The sequence below is a fragment of the Pterocles gutturalis genome, unplaced genomic scaffold (genome assembly GCF_000699245.1).
Source record: "Pterocles gutturalis isolate BGI_N339 unplaced genomic scaffold, ASM69924v1 scaffold51737, whole genome shotgun sequence".
Classification (NCBI taxonomy): domain Eukaryota; kingdom Metazoa; phylum Chordata; class Aves; order Pterocliformes; family Pteroclidae; genus Pterocles; species Pterocles gutturalis.
The window spans coordinates 21,349-34,852 of NW_010112256.1; the positions used below are offsets into that span (position 1 = coordinate 21,349).

Consider the following 13,504-nt stretch of genomic DNA (forward strand, 5'->3'; position numbering starts at 1 on the left):
GATTCTGTAGGAAAAGTAACTGTTACAGACAGCTCTGGGCCCACTCTGACTCTCTTGAAAAGCTAGAGATAAAAGTGGGGTCATGGGAGCTCCTCACGTAGGCACTGAAAACATGCATTCAGGGTGAATGGAAACAGGACAGGACTTCAAAAGAAAAAAGACAGTCAGAGGGCAAAGGTTATTTCAGACAATCTTCTCCTAGTACTGCCTTATCTTTGTGGTGCTGTACTCATCAGCTCCCAGGTTCCATCTGCTCCACGGCCACAGGGAAGGGCTTTGCCTGTCACTGCATGAAAAAGCCTGCCTTGCCTTTCAGCCAGCCACACAGGAACTGGGACACATGTGGAGAAGCCAAGAGCAGACCTGATAGGGTTCAAGGACACAGTTTCCAAAATGGCTTCATGCAAGAGTTAGTGCTTCATGTAAGAGTAATGAGATGGGAAATGGAGAGTAGTTCTAGTGGCTTAACTCTAGTGCAGTCCAATACTAGCATGGGCTAACAGAGCAGGGCAGACATGCTTTTAATCTGTCCTAATTGTTTGATAGGTTTTAGGCAGAGCTTTCACCAAAGCCCCATCCACATCCCCCACAAATGCTGCCGCCTCTGAAGAAAGACCTAAATGGGCCAATATTGCACTGAGGAAATAGGATCAGAATGGAGAAATATGAATCACAAAAAAAGGGAGCTCAGCCTCCACCAGTGTCCTTCAGGTGATGCAAAGCAGATACTGAGGGGAGATCATCAGTGAGTTTGCCTCAGAACTTGTCAGTGAGTCTTGAAAACAAATACGAATTGAGCTCATGATACATATAAAACCAAGGATCATACCTCAATTGCCAATATATGCAGAACACCCTAGCCAGACTCCATGGGAATGTTTGTAAATACAGGGATGTTTGTATTTGGCCCAGTAAGGTAAAAGAAAACCTAGATTCCCTCGCAAAGCAAAAGAAAAGTTTGTCATATAATTTTATTTAAAATAAATCCACCCATTCTAGATGAATTATTTCAGCTGCTCTGTAGTATATACAGCTTTCTCATGTACAGTGTATTTGGGATTTTCTCCTGAGTGTTGTTTATAATGACAGTCATAGAGCCACTGATGGAGGTGGGGCTGGTTTCACCCAGATGGCATTGGCTGCTCTCCATGCAGGCCTGCTGGGTACTGAACAATTTAAGTAAACTGCAATTGCAAAACAAGCCTCCCTACAAAGCCTTAAGCATTCTGTGTAAACAAAAGTGGACAGGGTCTTTAGTTTAAATCTCTCTCCTCCCATAATTCACATTGCCCAAGGGCTTAATTTACTTCAAAGGAAGTTTGTTTTGTCTAGAAGCTGATGCAATAAAACATCCTGATGGTGGTATTTACAATAATGCATTTTTAATCCTGAGAGAAAGCCATCCTATGTAGTGCTCATGTTAGGTACTGCCTAAATCCTGAGCTGGCCTCGGCAAGGGGGTAAATTCACCTACTAGGATTAAAGGCAAATGTTGGCATTTTTTAAAGCATCATGGTAAAAGAATGCACAGCTGGGCAGATTATTTGAGTGACAGATTTCAGCCTGGCTAGAAAGACAACCTGCTGCTTGTTTAATGTAATCTCTCAGCCTATCTAAGTATCTACAGACAACCACCACAAATAATCTTCCTGCTACACAATGGAAACAGAAAGTGTGTTCAGCTTAACCTGAGTTACCTCTCCACAGACCATTACAATTCTGGGCTCCACTTCTCCTGCCATTGATATGTGGGTGAATCTAAATAAATTGCATTGCAGTTAGAAATCTTGCCTCAGTTTGGTACTGGTGTGACTGGAGAATCTGGCCCTGGCACATGATGCTGTATTTTACTGGGTATGTGCTGTTGCTTCTGCACTTATTGATGTGTCATCATCAGAACTGGGATTAAAACATCTGGTTTTATTCTTTCTTTCATTCTTGATTTATTGCTTCCAAGTAAATACCTTCTTTGAGCCTGAGCCAACAGGATTGATTCCAGGAGTATGCATTCAGAACCTGGTGAAGATTTTTGCAAACAGGCCCAAGCCAGCAATAGATGGGATGAATATTACTTTTTATGAGGGCCAGATCACAGCCTTCCTTGGTCACAATGGAGCAGGAAAGACAACCACCATGTAAGTCTTTATTTCAGAAGAAGCAAATCCAGGGCAGTGCTCTATTGCTCTGTCCTGAGGAGCAATCTTCTCTTTTCATTCTTCCCTTCTCTCCACCACCCTTGCAGATAGCTTGATGCACAACATCAAGCTTTTTCCAGACAGGGAAATGCTGCCCCTAGGCAAAGACAAGATATCCTGGATTGGCTAAAGCCCTGGGAGGGAGACAATGCCTGACACAACAAGAGAAAGTCTAGAGGGTAGGAAGCAATTTTCTTCCCCAGAATTCGTTTCCCATGGACAAACTCCCAAAAGGTGAAGAGGGAGAAGGATCTTCTGGCTGAAAGAGCTGAAGATTTGAAAGCTACCACACTCCTTGTGGTTTTGGTTTCTCTGTCTAACTGGTCAGTCACATTTTTTGGTCTGTGTGTGAAGGAATATAAAATGTAGGCCCTCTTTAGACAAAATGATTACATATATGCAAGATCCATGTCCAGATTAAAGTGTTCCTCTAGTCCTAAAACCCTAGCATCTCAGGAAGATGGACTTTAGGAGTGTTTAATTTTCTTCATATAGAACTTCTTTTGGCAAAATAGGATTAATTGGTGAAGAAAACATTTCGTGAGTCTGTGACAAGTTCACTGAATGTTGAAAGAACTGAAGTATTTCATCATGATGTTTCCCAGCAGAACACTTCAGGTTTTTTTAATTTCAAAAGTATTTTATTTCAAATGCACTTTAAATTGCCTTTTAATTTTTTAATTGTTCCGCAAGAAACTTGTTTGACCCAAAATAAAAGCGTTCTAATCTGCTGAAAAGTTTTGTAAATTTGTTTTTCTATTCTCATGATAAAAACAAAGGTTTCTATTGCTTTGAAATTTTCAGAACTGAAAAATACATTATTCAACCAAATCTAGTAACAAGTTCCACCCATTTGCAACATAATATTTGGCCCTTTTCCATTTTACAGAAAATAAAGGCACAGGGCATGAGCCAGCATGGCTGGAGGCTTCAAAACATTATTCTCTATGTTGGCTGTAGTGAGTTTCATTGTAGACCCATTTGTACATAGGAGTGATGTATCATGCTGAACAAACTACTCTGAAAGAGAGTAGCTGACTAAAACATTTTTAAATGCAGTCCAGAACCATACAGATAGGTGTATCAAAAATTACATTAGCAGATCCACAAGATGCTCACCGTAGCAGGGCAAGAATATTTATGTGTATGCTTTTGACTGGAGTTGTTTCATCAAGGGCTATAGTAAGAAGCCATCATACTCCATCTAGTGGAATCATGCAATACGTTTTCCTAATCTGGCATAGAAAGATAAGAGAGTGGGTATTTCCTCATTTTATTTTCCCAGGTCGATACTAACAGGCCTCTTCCCACCCACCTCTGGAACTGTTCTGATTGGCGGCCTGGATATTCAGACTCACATGGACTGCGTTCGGCACAGATTAGGCATGTGCCCTCAGTATAACATCTTATTCAATCAGTAAGTATCATTCCATACTAGCTTTAAGAATAAGGGTCACAGTTTGCATACTTGACACATCCCCAAAGCCTGTGTTGTTTCTCTTACTGTGCTGATGGTAGATGTGTCTCAGGGGCACTTCTCCCAAAGGAGATCTGTGATCCAGATTTAGGGTAAAGAACTCCCCTCATCTTTTATCAAGATAAAGCTAGAGTGAATTTATTGCTGCTTGGGAAAAAAATCTGCTTATTCATTTAAATTGCCTTGGTGCCTTTCTGTCTGATTTCACAGCCTTACTGTAGCAGAACACATCTTGTTTTATTCCCAACTGAAAGGGAGATCCAGGGATGAAGCTGAGCAAGAGTTGGAAACAATGCTAGAAGACATGGGCCTCACCCACAAAAGGAATGAAGAAGCTCAGAATTTGTCAGGTGCTCCCAGGATTGTTCTAAAATGTTTTTTCTGCTTCTTTGTCTATGGCAATTATTGTTTGAATTACATTTTTGGGGCCATATTCTGGCACATCACTTTTCATGGGGGAGATTTTACTCTCAAAGAGTGACACTGTACAAATAGTAAAGCTGGCACAACCTGTCCCTAAAACTTCTGTTTCTTATAAATATACAACAAATCCAAATATACTTCAAGCTATTAGTTTTAAATGAGTATGTATATATAAAAATCTGTCAATGTAAGAAAAAAATACAATATTTATTACTTCAAGGCAAATTAAATATACTGTCATGCTGCTCCACCATTTGGATCCGCACTCTGTATTATTTGGTAGTAGTAATTTCTTTCATTCTAAAGGTACAAATGCACATAGTGTATTTGAACACATTTCACTTTCAGATTCTAAAGCTGATGTGAAAAAACAGCCAGGTGTTCTTATACTACTTTGTCCCGATTGCAGCTATAAAAGTTGGTTTTATAGTTGGCAACTATAAAAGTTTCACATAAGAACGTGAAAATCTCTTATCTTCCTGCTTTTGCTTCTGTCAAAAAGCAGAAAATGCAACACATAGACTAAAAATATACTTTAAAAATTTTTGAACAAGCTATTCAGAACTTCAGAGGGGAAAATGTGACTATGGATTTAACTTCCCAGAAATATTTGTCTGAGGATATGTTTTGTTTTACTCATATGAGTTTGTCTCCACACTGAAAAGCAGTGTTAATTAAATCCCTGCCACTTACATAACTCATCTCAGACTCCTGGATGTGTCTGTCCTCTGGTAGGTGGAATGCAAAGGAAACTGTCTGTTGCCATTGCTTTTGTGGGTGAAGCGAAAGTGGTGGTCTTGGATGAGCCCACTTCTGGAGTTGATCCATATTCCAGGCGATCTATCTGGGATCTTTTGCTGAAGTATCGCTCAGGTAACAGGTTGGAGTGGGGATTTTTTTTTTAATTTAAAAAACCTGTGATAAATGCAGCATGTGCCTGCTGTGTAAACTGACATGAGTAGTGGGATGAGAATACAAATCAACAAGGTTCCTTGAATGGATACCTATGGATGTGACAAATCTGGGACCTGTCTCTGCTGCATTAATTGACAAAAAACTAAGCACAACTTAGTTCCAGAGAGAGTCTATGCCTTGAACATTCCTCCTTGTTCCTTCTAGGCAGAACCATCATCCTCTCAACCCATCACATGGATGAGGCAGACATCCTTGGAGACAGAGTAGCCATCATATCCCAAGGGAAACTCTTCTGCTCGGGCTCTCCTGTATTCCTAAAGAACTGCTTTGGGTCTGGCTTCTATCTCACTCTTGTTCGCAAGATGAAAAACACCAGAATGGGAAGGGCTACAGTAAGTATGTAGCTCCATCTCTGCACAGATAATCTGAAAAATGCTTGTACGTATTCATGCACTGCACCAAGGCAGAAGGCAGTTAAGTGTACAGAACTGACTTCAAAATGAAGAAAGCAATGAGAAAATTTGATGACATCTCATGAATATGTGAGTGTCTCTGTAAAAATCTTCTCTAGTTTTATAAATATATACTCAGCCAGATAGGTGAAAATAATAGGTGGATAAGAAGCCCTCAGTGATGTATAGTTCACTCTCATCAGTTAAGTGTGTCTAAACTTTTACCAATCAAGTTGTCTTTGTCCATATACAGGTCTTTCTGATGCTTGCTTTTGAAGTATGCTGGTCATAAACCTGGTGTAGTCTAGTAACGAACTCAGACACCAGAAGAGGATACATTTATCCATAGCTAAATGAGCCTCGCACAGCTTGAGAAATAGGGATCTGGATTCTTTTTGCTTTAGTAGTGCTTCCAGTCTTAGTAGCAACATGATCTGTGTACTCATGGCCACTGCTGATCGCATTTCCCCAGGTATTTGGCATGCAATTGAGAACTGACAGATATGTTTTGTGCAGGTGGATTTGTGTTTTCTGCATTGCTTAATCCAGTCCTCAGATGACTTTCAGTATATTATGTTTAAGATGCTCCAGATATGAAATATTTTTCACTGACTCAAGCCGTTCAAAGGCTGACAACCCTTACATCCTGTTTTGCATGTATCTGAAGCACTTTCATCTTTGTATCTGTTGCTTGTCTATGCTAGTCGCTTTGTAGCTGTGGATCTCAGTGCTCCTGCTCCTGCTCCAGCTGTGCACGGAGGGACAGAGAAGAAGTTCCAGAGCAGGAACTGGATGGTAAGGAGTGAGATGGTTCAGCATTCCAGCACATAACTAAGTCTCCTATTATGCTGCAATCTCATCTTACAGATCAATGCTGCTGAGGTCCACTTCTTCAGTACTTGTGTCTAATATCTTTATTGTATTGTTACGTGAATTTTATAATGTTTCTTTGTGGTTCTGCTTACCAGTGTCCCTTTTTGATGTATATGTGGTCTCAAGTACAGATGATGAACTGGAAGTTTGTGTGCTTTAGAAGTATAGACTGAGTTTTAAACTACTCTAATGAAAACTGAAGCATATCTAGAGCAAAGAAAACTGGCTTTCTCTGAAAAAGTAATTTTGGCTTTTCTACATAAGAGAAGAACTTGAGTAGATATTTGTGAAGGTTTTGTTGTGCTTTATTAATAGACCTGAAATAGTTTCTTGCTGCATAGTTCCAGGGCATAATTAGCAACATAACCCAGTCTAGTACAAAATTAACTGAGGTATCTGTCTGTTATGTAATAGACAAGTCCCCTTTTTTAAAGTGCAAACAGTAGCTTTTTGAAATCATCCTTATCAAGGTTAAATATTCACTCTTTGAAAACTCTTTTCTCACACAGGAGATCTAAATGAGCTAGAAGAAATAATTCATCATCATATCCCAGAAGCAAAATTAATTGAAAGCATTGGTCAGGAACTCATTTACCTTTTGCCCAATAAACACTTCAAACAGCGATCTTATGCCAGTCTCTTCAGAGAACTGGAGGAAACATTGGATGACCTGGGACTCAGCAGTTTTGGAGTTTCAGACACACCACTTGAAGAGGTAACAGACAGATTAAAATGTCTGCTGATCTTACCATCAGTCCCCAAAATGTTTTCTGAGACAGTTGCTGTTTGAAACATGTAATCTTACTAATTCCTAATATCCCCTTCAAAACCTAGCCATATATGCTGTGGCACGCTCAGAAATTTTTGGGATGGGTGTAGAGAAAGGATCCAAGCCTTCCTTCACATTAGTCTTGTGGAGCATGACCCATTAGACTGAAATCTGTCTTTGTTTGTTCCTTTCTTTTCTTTCTGAGATATTTCATAAGAGACCTCTGATTGTTTAGAAAGTAGGGAGTATTGAAAAGGTATCTATTTTTTTTTTTCTGTTACATTAAAGGATGATGTATAGTGTTCCAGAGGTCAGGTTATTGTACTTGTTCTGTTCCTAACTGAGAGATGTATTTGTCTATGGCAGGTTTTCCTAAAGGTCACAGCAGAAGCTGACCCTGGAATGCAAAAAGCAGGTATAAATCCACAAATCAGTATTTGATAAACTTCTCTTGAAGGTGTTGTGTATTCTGAATGCCAAGTAAAGAAGAGCCTCAGAACCTTCAGTCTTTGTATGATGTTCTTACCAAAATAAATTTTGTCAGCAAATATCTGGTTTTAGGGCCTGACATGATATCTGAGAAACAATATGAAGACAGCAGAAAGACTTTTATTTAGATTGGATGAGGTTCTTAACTATGGAAATAAAAGTGGAGTATCAAGCTTCCAGATGTCAATGGTTTTAGTAGTTTTATAGAAAGTACTTTGCTGACCATTAGTCCATAAACTACATACATGATTAACCTGTTCATCCTGCTGAGTAAGAGGAGTGTTAACCTATATGATGCTATTAAATACAGCCACAGTGCAACAGTTGTAATTAAAGCAATCTGTTGGTGTGACATATACAGTTGGTAAAATCTCAGCTCATTAAAATGCTCTACCTTCATGTATGGGGGATAAAGTGTTTTCTCTGCTTCTTTTCATGTTAACCTAGGAGACACTCAAGAAAATGGTTCTACTCTTGACAAAACTTCTACTGAGAACAAACCAGCTGAAAAAACCCCACTGAAAACTAATGACATTTCTCAAATGCCAGTAGGCATAGCAGGAGATCAAAATGAAGGCAAAGGGTCCCGACAGTATAAAGGTTTTCAGCTTGTACATCAGCAGATCAAAGCACTGCTCATCAAACGGTTCCACCATGCCTCCCGCAGCCACAAGGACTTCCTAGCACAGGTATTGAATTCCTTTTATTGTTCTTGCCTCTTTCCCACAACATTCTCAAGACTGTCTTTCCCAGCAGTGTCTCTATGCAAAGCAACAGAGGTGCTGCAAATGGGTAACAGTGTCCCTAACGGTTCTAATTATGATTTCAACTCTTCTTCTTATTCTGCTTCTTTCTGCCTAGAGTCTATCATCTGCACCAAATTCATGATTCAATCACTGCTAGCCCAGAATTTTATTTTTAACATAATGCAGTTCTGTGACAACCAGAATCTTAACAGGAAGCACTAGAAGTTAAATTGTTGGTGTTCAGGAGCTAAACCAGATCTGAGCTGAGTGTTTCCGCTGTCCTTCTTTTGTTTATATATATGATGAGATGTGTACAGTGTCACTCTACAACATATATCTAATAACCTAGTGTGATGTTTTCATGTTCCCTGCAGATTGTTCTCCCTGCTAGTTTTGTGTTGCTGTCTTTAATACTTACAGTCATTATTCCTCCATTTGGAGAATATCCCGCTTTAACCTTACACCCTTGGATCTATGGACAACAGTTTACTTTCTTCAGGTAAGAGGAATCACTGAGTAAAAGCACATCTGTCAATAAATACACTATTTTCTCCCTAACATTTAGGACCATGGGGCCCTCTCTTACTGGGTTTTTCTCACTCTATGTGGTATAAAAAAGGATTAAGTCTACTGGAATCAGCAGATTTAAAATAGCATGAAATTGGTGCAAGTGGAGAATACAGCTGCCAGTATGTCTAACTAATAGTCCTTCAATATCTTGCTATCTGTGGTACTCTTCCTACCTGAATTCATTACCTCAACATTTAAAAAGTTACATATACTGCCTAACAAGAGACCCAGACAGCAAGAAATCTGACTGGTTTTGATATGCCATTGAACTATTCTGATACTCATAATCTTAGAGAATAATGAGATTGAAGCCTATCTGCTGACTTGTGGTAGATTTGCTTACAGTTAGTACAGTATTTGCGCAAAGTTGTGGAAACAAGATGAAAGGAGAGACTCTTGGGTTTTATTAATGCTGCTGCTGCTTAGCAGTTTCTCCCCACACAGTATCCTTTGTCTGGCTCTGAATTTTTTCTGACTATGTCAGAAGTCATGCTTTAATATTAGGAGAAAAGGACCATAGCTTTAGTCTCTTAACCGTCTTGGAAGGTTCTGTGTTTTTGCATAAATAAATACAATAACTGAATTATCAGCATTTGGAGGGGGACAGTTGGTTCTGCTGTACAGCTGTCCTTCACCAGTTGCTATGTGTATTCCAGTACAATAGTTTGAAAAAAAATTTTATAGAGAAAGCCCTATCTTATTCCCTTAGCAATGAGCGTCCTGGCAGTGAGCAGATGGTCTCCCTCACTGATGCTTTCTTGAATAAACCAGGATTTGGAAATCGCTGCATGAAGAATCAGCCTCTTCCGTAAGTTGCAAGCTAATCTTTCTTGAACGAGATTCCAGCAGGGTATTACTAGTGGAATTTGAGTAATGAAACAAGAATGAATTGGCTTGGCTTTTCACTAGAGCCCATTCTTCAGATATATTCATAGAATCGTTAAGGTTGGAAAAGACCTCAAGGATCATCAAGTCCAACCGTCAACCCACACCACCTAACTCACTAAACCATGTCCCTAAGCACCACATCTACACATTTCTTGAACACCTCCAGGGATGGTGACTCCACTGCTCCCCTGGGCAGCCTGTTCCAATGCCTGATCACTCTTTTAGTGAAGAAATTTTTTCTAATATCCAGCCTAAACCTCCCCTGGTGCAACTTGAGGCCATTTCCTCTTGTTACTTTAGAGAAGAGGCCAGCACCCATCTCACTACAACCTCCTTTTAGGTAGTTGTAGAGAATGATGAGGTCTCCCCTCAGCCTCCTCTTCTCTAGACTAAACAACCCCAGCTCCCTCAGCCGCTCCTCATAAGACCTGTGCTCCTGACCCTTCACCAGCTTCGTTGCCCTTCTCTGGACCTGCTCCAGCACCTCAATGTCCTTCTTGTGGTGAGGGGCCCAAAACTGAACACAGGATTCAAGGTGTGGCCTCACCAGTGCCGAGTACAGGGGCACAATCACTGCCCTAGTCCTGCTGGTCAAACTTGGCAGAGATGTAGAGGGGGGAGATTCTATATATTCACGTTTACCAAGCACTCTAAAATGTCCTTCTTATTCCTAACTCGCAGGATAAGGGCTGAGAGAAGAATGTCTGCTGAGAGTATTGTGTTTTTGTGGATTTGTGTGCTCTCTTGAACTGTATCTCTGCACAGCTTAAAGAGTTTGTTCCTCTACACAGGGACTACCCATGCAATAATATGCCAACTGCCTGGAACACACCTGCTGTTCATCCTAACCTGAGCAGCCTCCTGCTGAGCCAGAAGTGGAGCCCTGAGAATCCTTCACCTTCCTGCAAGTGCAGCACTCACAAGAAACTTACTATGCTGCCAGAATGCCCTGCAGGCGCAGGAGGTCTCCCGCCACCACAGGTAGTGTCCCTGTGCCGTAAATCTTTGTAGAAAAGTTCCATGGCAAGTCTTGGAAAAGAGTTTAGTGTGTCAATACGTTGCCATGCCAATATACATGGAAGGAATTGAGTACCTTTTTTTTTTTTTAAGGGAGCAAGAATTGCTGGAATTTAGAATTCCATTTCAGCAGTGTTGAAAAACTTGCACATTTAAATGAAATTTGTTTACTATTTTCATCCAAATTGCAAACTTTTCATATAGAAGAAAATCACAAATCAAATAATTTTTTTAAAATCTTATTTTTTTCTGCCTTAGAAGATTGCCTTTCTTTAAAGAAGGGAAGGGAAGGAGGGAGAAAGAAGAAAGGAAGGAAAGAAAAGATGTAAAGATTTTGAAAATAACAGAGTGGGGTCATCTCATTAAAAATGGAAAAATTAATATTGAATCAACCCCAAATAATTTTTTTATGTTGTCTTTTGGTTCCATTTCTAGAAATAAAGTTCTAAGCTAGCAAAATGAATGCTTGTATGCATGTGCATGAAGATGAGTAATTTAATAACCACTGATGCTCTGTGGAGAAGAGATGAGAGCTACACTCCCACCTGTTCCTATCAATTAATAATCTTAGTAGTACCCTTTATAAAATGTGCTTGCTCTTTTGAAGAGCAAAGGAAAATTATAGCATGTTAGTGTTTACATTTTCTAAATTATTTTCTGACAAGTTAAAGAAAACAGAACTGCAGCCACTCTCAGAGTAATAACTCACTAATTTAATGTCTCACCGTGCACACCATTCAACTTTAATATTGCTGTTTGCCAGGCTGCACACATTAGCCAAATGACTAAAATAATTCTAGTTTTAGCATTAATGTCACAAGCTTAATCAACTTCTGAATCCAAATCCATTACATGATGTCTTGAAAATACTGATTCAGCTTGCTTTGGTTTCTCTATCGCTATTCACAAAACAACAAAGCAAAGTTGTTTTAAATATCTGTAGAATTCCTGTCTACAAAGAGAAAAAGGAAATTAATAAAGATATTGTATCCTGACCTTAACTTACAGCATCCCAAGTTTTCTATTTTCCAGGTAATCACTGTCCAATGGACAGCCAAAGTTGAATTTTGCTAATTGCATGCTAGTGTATTTGAGAGGGAAATTTAGTCTAAATTATTTTTTTGTTTGTTTATGGGGATTCTAGTCCTCTAATGAAAATGTATTTATTATCCTGGTAATTTTGCAGGATATGATAATTTTGTATGACTTGTCAGGAAGAAACAGTTCACATTTGAGTCTCCAGGGAAGCAATAGCATGTAAATAATTGTGAAGTATGTCTGAGCATAAACAGCTCATTTAATGAAGTCACTGTGACAATGCTACCAGTCTTCCTGTGTATTGTCTAGAATCATCTAGACATCTGTAATGTATCTTCTGTGTCATCTGGTACTGCCTCTCTGTGGTCAAACGTAGACTTACGAACTTTCCAGAAGTTCCTTACTTTCGAAGTCATTACTAGGTTGTTTGAGGTTGCAAGCGTTGCCCTGTGAACCTTTTTAAGTATATTCTACCTTGGGATAAACTCAGCAAGTCTGATGTCTCACAGAGGTGTCATGTGGCATAATTTTAATTACAAAAAAAAAAGAGAAATTTTCATTCAAAGTACCTAACTTGCTAGTGAAGGTGAAGTTTTCATATTAATTTTTACTTCGACTTGCTAAATCATAGAAAACTACCTTATCTTCACTGGGGCCACAATTTATTTGAAAAGCTTCCTTCTTTCACAGAAAAAGCCTTGAGCAACCCTGGCCTTTGCAAATAATTTGGATTAAGTTTTGGACTGAAGTGGAACTGTGTTGTGTCAGTCATCACAGGTTTCTGTGATTTCACGATTTCTTCTGAAATCTTAGTAAAGTAAGGGTGTTTGGACTAGCAAATGAGTGACCTTCTCTCATTTCAGTGATACTATGATCCCAAGTAATTACTCTTAACCAAAGATACTTTTGCTGTTTTCCTGACAAATACTTAATAGCTTTAGAGACTGTAATGTTTACTGTGATTGATTAGGCTTTCTTTTCTTTCCAGAGAGTGCAGCATAGCACAGAAATTCTTCAAGATCTGACCCACAGAAATATTTCAGATTTTCTGGTGAAAACATATCCCACTTTGATAAAAGGGAGGTAGGGATGACTCTCTCTTTGTTTTCACATGTGGTATTTTGTACCTAGCTATGAAATTCTCATTTAATGGTAACATAGAACCTGATGTGCCACAGTATTGTGTAGACTTGAGCACAATGTCCATATTCCTGATGTAAGAATAGGAGATGCTTATTTTAGGGGAGTTAAATTGTTTTAATTATACCCATCTTTATAATCAGGTACTCCTTTGTAGGCAGAGCTAAGTTTCAGTGTTGATGGAATGCCATGTTAATGCTAACGGTGTCAATAGTGAGAGAAGGAACTCCTGAGCAAACTCAAAAAAAGGAAGCATAGAGAGGGTGGAAGCAAGGACAGGTAGCCTGGGGACAATACAGAGACACTATCCATGAAGCCAGACATCAGGTTAGGAAAGCTAAAGCCCTAACAGAATTAAATATGGCCAAGGATGTTAAGGGTAACAGGGAGAACTTCTATAGGTATGTCAGCGATAAAAGGAGGACTAGGGAAAATGTGGGCCCCCTCTGGAAGAAAATGGGAGACCTGGCGACCCAGGATATCGAGAAGGCTGAGGTACTTAACGAGTTCTT

General features: G+C 39.4%; 1 protein-coding gene across 1 annotated transcript in view; it reads left to right on the plus strand.

The window, feature by feature from the left end:
- Positions 1 to 12,935, plus strand: part of LOC104460783 (retinal-specific ATP-binding cassette transporter-like) — a gene marked incomplete at both ends in the record, with an annotated part of 33,694 nt that extends 20,759 nt beyond the window's left edge. Inside the window, 13 exons of the mRNA XM_010073948.1 lie at positions 1,958 to 2,135; positions 3,481 to 3,612; positions 3,883 to 4,022; positions 4,831 to 4,968; positions 5,215 to 5,402; positions 6,167 to 6,257; positions 6,845 to 7,050; positions 7,471 to 7,519; positions 8,041 to 8,282; positions 8,714 to 8,838; positions 9,619 to 9,717; positions 10,589 to 10,778; positions 12,841 to 12,935. Of these exons, the coding sequence (XP_010072250.1) occupies positions 1,958 to 2,135; positions 3,481 to 3,612; positions 3,883 to 4,022; positions 4,831 to 4,968; positions 5,215 to 5,402; positions 6,167 to 6,257; positions 6,845 to 7,050; positions 7,471 to 7,519; positions 8,041 to 8,282; positions 8,714 to 8,838; positions 9,619 to 9,717; positions 10,589 to 10,778; positions 12,841 to 12,935 (1,873 nt within the window). The remainder of the gene's footprint in view (positions 1 to 1,957; positions 2,136 to 3,480; positions 3,613 to 3,882; positions 4,023 to 4,830; positions 4,969 to 5,214; positions 5,403 to 6,166; positions 6,258 to 6,844; positions 7,051 to 7,470; positions 7,520 to 8,040; positions 8,283 to 8,713; positions 8,839 to 9,618; positions 9,718 to 10,588; positions 10,779 to 12,840) is intronic.
- Positions 12,936 to 13,504: the final 569 nt, after the last annotated feature.